Here is a 6,499-nt window from a genome sequence, read left to right on the forward strand (position 1 = left end):
TAGGAGCAACATTTCACCATTCTTCTCTCACGTCAAAAACTCTGCAAATTATCAACGCTTTCTAGTCGTCCTTAAGGAGGAAAAAAACCACAATCAAACAAACATAATGCACTGGAGGACTTGTAACATGACTTGCATCATCTAATTGAGATCGTAATTCAGACGATCGATTTAATCACATTTTGATATTAAAACGATGAGATGACCTTACTGGAGAAAGCATATATCTGCACGCGACTGAAGACTGAAGTGAAAATTTAGCATCGTCAGTGAAACAGAATTTATCCTAAGCTTCTTTTTTTTTCTTTTTTGAAAGGACTGCATTCCCATCATCACTGAAATAGCGATTCCTCGAGCTCGATCTATCCATGACTACGGAAACGACACACCGTGCATCCGCCACAACATCGACCGTAGCCCACCCCTCTCCGCCGGACCGAAGTATGGCGCTCACCTCCCCTACCTCGTGCTTACCGCGGATCGAGCGGCGGTTGTCGTCGGATCTGGTGTCGGAAGATGCCGCCCGACCGTCTCGGCCAAGTCACTCCATCGACTCGATCTTAGGTATCAAGCAGCACTCGCGCTCAAGTGCGCCCTTTCATCCCCTGTTTCCCGGACTAAATCCCATTGTGGGCATGTTTTCCACCATTTCTCGTCCCGGCGGAGACTTGCAACACGCACTCGGCATGTCGGATCCAACGGCGCAAGGATCACCCTTTTTCAAAAAAGGTTCGTAGACATTGCAATCAAAGTTGTTAAGTTTTCTTTCGGATTGATAATGGAGACACTGAATGAATCTTCTGATTAGATCAAGTAAATAATCACCGTAGAATAAGAGGAGGAGAGGGGGGAAAGTCTCTGAACAATTACATGAAAAGAAAGGGCCAGGGAAAATCCTGGCTTCATTATCATTATTTCCAACCATACTGAAATTCGAGAAACCTTCGTTAATGTCAGTGATACCATAGTATGCTCGTTTACGCTGTCAAGCCATATTATGCCTTCCAAGAAGCTTCCATCCCATTTAAGATATGTTCAATTCAATTCAATTCAATTCAATTCAATTCAATTCAATTCAATTCAATTCAATTCAATTCAATTATCATTTATTTCCATCTAACAGAAGGGTGAAACAAAATGTAAAGATAATACATTACAGAAATCATGTTGTTTTTATCAATTTGTATAAAATACATAATATATATAGTGTGGATCACAAAGTATATAACAACATCTTTGTGTGCAATTAAGTAGAATAGCAAAGAACAGCAATGCATACAGTGCAAGACAGACTGAAAAGTAAGTACAAAAAAGAAAACAGTGGTCCACTAAAAAGCAGGGCTTTTAAAAAGTGGATCACTCAACACGTATAATGTTATGTATCAAAGTTTATCATCCAGAATCTATTCATGTAGCACATGTTCAGCTAAAGTATAGCTGGTAAATGTAACGCAGATAGTAAGGGCATCATCATTACAATGTTATAGAGAAAATTTTGAGAGGATTCCAATGCTAGTATGTATTAACGTAAAACGACTCCCCGTGTGGAACAATTAGCATCATTCTGAACTTCGAGGACTGATATGCATTAAAGAATTCAATGACTTCATAACTCCAAAGAAATTTTAAAGTTACTTACAGCCTGAGCCGATTGTAATTAATGCTACTGTTTGACATTTTTACGCTTCCTCGAGCTGGACATAATGGCTGGTTATCGCGGACTATAACAAGTGTTCCTGCTTTTCGGAAGTGTGGTAACAGGAAGAGAGAAACAAAATATGATGTGGGCTAATACCGTCTTTGATGCTTTAAAACCTTTTTTTTCGGATGCTTTTTCTCAGGACGTTGTACAGTTTTTTTCTGTTCGAAATTCAAGATATTTTCACATCTCCTTTTGATCTTGCGGTTCATACAGCTTGAGTGAAATCAGAGACAGATACAGACAAACAGACAGAATCTGTCTAGCTTAGCTTCTCATGCACTCCTACAGAGTCATATATTAATTATTTTGCATCATTTATATGATTATGTTTATACAGTTATATCACAGCTGGAATACCAGTTTATATTCAAATAAATTTGTTGTTTATGTATATCATAACTAAACTTGTGACCCTATACTGCAATTTACGTTTTCAATATTTCATAATAGGCCTAAAGAATATCGTCTGTTGAGGAGATTTTATAATGGTCTCTCTTTGACATTGGAGTGAGAGCTACTCTTCCAGTTATATGTCTGTCTTCTGAAATTAACCCAGAATTTTGTAATGCTTTATTATTTTAGATAGAATGTGAGATATTTTGTACGAACGCATGTCCTTTTTTTCTGTCAAATTAATAGCATATCAGTATGCAGTTTATCCACTTGAATTTGACTGTGCTAAGGTAAATTTCATCGTATTTTGAAATATCCGATTTATGAGGAAAAAAAAAACTAGGTCAAAGGAAGGTCACAGGACTTTTTGATCAATTCTAAAACAAGCTGGTGTCGGTTGTACACAGAAGACTCCCCGTGTATAACAGCTACTGTCATCCAGGGAGGTGGGATTCCACCTCCCGTGTCATCCCATTTCCCTTTTCCTTTCCCCTTCCCTCGCCCTCACTCTTCCCTTCTACCCCGTCTCCCTCTTCCAACGGCATAAATTCAGGCAATTCGTTCCGGTTGCTTAACGTTGTCATAATTAATTGATGCATGCTTTTAATCGAATTAAGTGGTGTACAGGTAAAAATAATGTGTACACTTAGCGAGCGTTACCAAGCGTGTCCGGGCAGAAGCCGCTGGCGGAGCGTGCATCGCCGGTGTCTGGTTTAGCTGGTACCATTTTGAGCAGTATAATGTTTGCACGTATTTAAGGCAACCTGCAGTTATCTGTCCATTGTATTTTTGTCAGCATCACAATCGTGTTTCGCGGATAAGATGAAATCATGTATAGATATTATCGTTCTACTGCTGTAAAACGCATCTTGGGATAATCACTAGGTTACATATGTGACGGCTTTTGTTATTGTTTTTGTTTATGTCACTCTAACTACGTGGCTGAGGTATAGAAAATGTTATATACAAGGACAAATATACCAAGGACATATCCACACTGAGGAGAGGTCATACGAGGGAGAGCTCCTGTATCCATTAACCATGCCATGGATAAAGCAGATATTGAAACATTATTTGGTCACACTACATCTGATGAAAAACACACTAGCTTACAATATAGACCATAAACTGCTTGGAAGTCAGTCTTGGAGTTCTCGAGATCGAAATTCAAAGCCGAGAGGATTCCAAAGATTAAGTGTTACAATGCGTAGAAAATGATACCTCCATGTAAATGAGCAGAATCAACTGTTTCCTTTTATACCGTTATAATATGTCAAGGAGGTGCTGTGAGCGAAAGATGAAATCATCCACATCAATGTGATGGCAGATAGTATAGAGATGATCATGACTCGATACGAGAATAAATGTAAAACTATACTTTACTTATGTTGTCATTTAAGGAGAAACAACTCTGCGCAACTTCGAACACTCGAAAACTCACAAATTGGTAGCAATGACAAAATGTCCCCCCCCCCAAAAAAAAAGAGAAAATAATTACTCTACAAGCCACATCTGCTTGTAGAATAGTTGATAATGTTAGGTTGAATAACTAGATTTGAATCTTGGCATGAAGGCGATTATGTAATTGTATAGCTAGTCGTTTAGTGATTACACTGTATATTTCATTGGTGTAATTCACGCACCAACAGATTCAGATCACAATCTGTGAATGTGTCTGCCATTTTGGAATTTGACAGGGAGGAATGGGAATGCTGCATTAATGTGCACCACAGTCAACATCATTATCACCATCATCATCACCAACAACAACAACAACAACACCACACCTCTGCATGCGAGTAACAGTATATAATTATAAGACGCCTTCAAGAACCAAATGGAAAGAATATACCTTGAAACGTTTCCTGCACAAAAAGAATAATCCACCGCCGGAGAACTTTAACTAGTATCGTTTTTATTTTCATTTCAAGGAAAAAGAGTGGTCGTTCTCAGAAAACCGATAAGAAATTATTGATCAATGTAATTAATGTAAGTAGTTTATGCTCAAACTGTAAATTTGGGGTTAAAGATTTTACACCTAAATATACTCTGATTTGCAGAAGCAAAGCCGTAACAGCCATTGCTAGCTATGTGACCTTGTCTTAAGTCTGTTCTTTTCTTTACAGTAAAGGTTCAACGAATTGCTCTTAAAGTTTGAAGAGCCTCCAGGACACTCAGGATTTATTAGATATGTTTGATCGTTTTGCTTTGTAATGAATAAAAATAATTAGAAGGTCTTGTTTCTTATCAAATTACGTAAGCGGCATATATTTGTTTGACAAGCGATCAGTAAAGGTTTGTTTGTGCAACAGGAATTTGTATTATACGTCGCTGCTGCAAAGCAAGACAATTATGTTTGATATCTTTGACGTTTCAAGTTAAATTCACCACCATGTTTAGGAAGATTTCATGAATAGGGAGAAAACAGACAAAAAGAGTGGTATATGCAGGTTACATCAAATGGGAGAAAATATGAGAGCTATGGGTGAAAGTATGAAAAATTGCCAACGTAAACCAATCATAATCACGACCTGATAAAAGTGCTAGAAAAGATAGATTACTTCTAAAATCAGTCGACCAACAACTCCAAGTAGCTCCGCTAATTATTCACGCTTGAAGAGCGTGTGCAAAATAGTTGAACTAAATGTCGAGTTATACTCATGTTTTCAGGAAACAGCTAAATTGACCAACACTTTTTTTAAGGTTGACGTGTGCATGTAGCAATGGGGCGTTTATGAGTTGATGATATTATTCTCACAGCTTATCTATTCTGAAGGAGTTGCTGAGACATATACTGACATAAAAACTAAATTCCATGTCGTGATTTTATAGGTCCGAATTTGATCAAACTTTAGTTCAACGTGAACATGGTGTGGGCTTGCGCTTTAACATCAAAATCGTGATGATTAGATTAGTGGGTACTTATAGCCCTGCTACGTATTTTTGTTTGTTTGTTGTTGCTGTTGTTGTTGTTGGTTTGTTTTTGTTTTTGTTTGTTTGTTTGTTTTGATTTCTCATTTCCTTGTTGATGTAATCGTAATTGGGCCTCGGCAAGTATAAATAAAGATGGTCCCTTTATAGTTTTTTATTATTTCGTGATAAAAATAATATTTCTTTTTGATATTTTTGTTCATAGTTCATATCATTTCGCTCATTGCCTAAGGTTTACAGAGTGAAAAAATTAAATAAGTGTTATAGTGACATTTCTACCACAATGGGTTTGAACGCGAATCTTAAGATCAACTCTAACGTAGACGCAATGATGCGTGCAATCTCTATATTAAATCATACTTTTTAAAGACATGTTTTCACACATGACTGAGATTTTCCTCTTTCTCTGTAGAACGATGCATATGATCAATCTATCCTTTGCGCGTCTCGTGCAGGGCATCGTTTCATGAAAGTTGTCAGCCCAAAAAAGTTGTCAGATTCTGACAATCACCATGGTAACAGTCAGAACCAAAGATTTTACTGAAATTGTCAGAGACTGACAACTTTCATGAAACGGTGTCTAGTGCATAAAAATGTTTCTCCCGAAAGATTGTAAACATTTAATTAAGCATAAATCAATTGCCCATACAGATGATTTCGCTGTGTTTTTTTTTTAATCACAGGTTCCGATCCAAATTGTTCATTTGGGTAAATCTACCTTAACAGACTTACATTTCTCTGTAGTTCTAGTAAAAGTAGATGTTATATAATATCGGGGTCGCTGACGTTTTCATAACCATCACCTTGTAGAGAACCCATGCAATCATTTCTATTAAAAAAAAAAACACTTGTACACTCCTCGATGATGAAATGGCGGGGGTGCTTTGAATTACGCGTCATTCGTCAGAATAATGACAATTATTGTTACCTCCTACCATTATTTTTTTTTTTCTGAATATGGTTCTACACAAGCATTCTTGCTCAATGATTTGGAGCTAGTAAAAATTCTTCTTCCCATTAAAAAGAAAATGGCCGAGACAGCAGCATTTTCATCGTCGAGTAATATGATTAATTTGAAGGGCAGTGATTGTTTTAACCATCTCCTTTACAACTAAGAATAACAAGGTATGACATTTCAATCATTATTATTTTGTTTTCAATTGGCGTGTTTTCATTATACATGAAATCGTGGCAAATTGATCAAGCTGAGAGGGGAAATATGACGATAAAATCTCCCTACATAATATTACCGGATATCAAATACATTTTCTGTACTCATGTAATTCTCTTCCTCCTTTGTATCAAACCAATTCTATTTCATAACCTGTCAATCTAAAATGTCATATCGCTGAAACGTGAGCGGTTCCTCATTTCACGTAAAGCCAAAGCATAGTTGTCAGAGGGGCTCAAAATTCATCTTCCATCATTTGAAATTTGTTTACAATACATCGAAAAATTCTACCCCAGCTTCCC

General features: G+C 37.0%; 1 protein-coding gene across 1 annotated transcript in view; it reads left to right on the forward strand.

Annotated features, from left to right (window-relative positions):
• Nucleotides 1–443: 443 nt before the first annotated feature.
• The window catches only part of LOC139724527 (uncharacterized), a 29,049-nt gene continuing 22,993 nt past the window's right edge, over nucleotides 444–6,499 (forward strand). The window contains exon 1 of the mRNA XM_071635661.1: nucleotides 444–729. Coding sequence (XP_071491762.1) covers nucleotides 444–729 — 286 coding nt within the window. The remainder of the gene's footprint in view (nucleotides 730–6,499) is intronic.

This window comes from Diadema antillarum, unplaced genomic scaffold, assembly GCF_040938485.1.
Source record: "Diadema antillarum isolate AM-2024a unplaced genomic scaffold, OU_Dant_1.0 scf00000219, whole genome shotgun sequence".
In the NCBI taxonomy this organism is placed as follows: Eukaryota; Metazoa; Echinodermata; class Echinoidea; order Diadematoida; family Diadematidae; genus Diadema; species Diadema antillarum.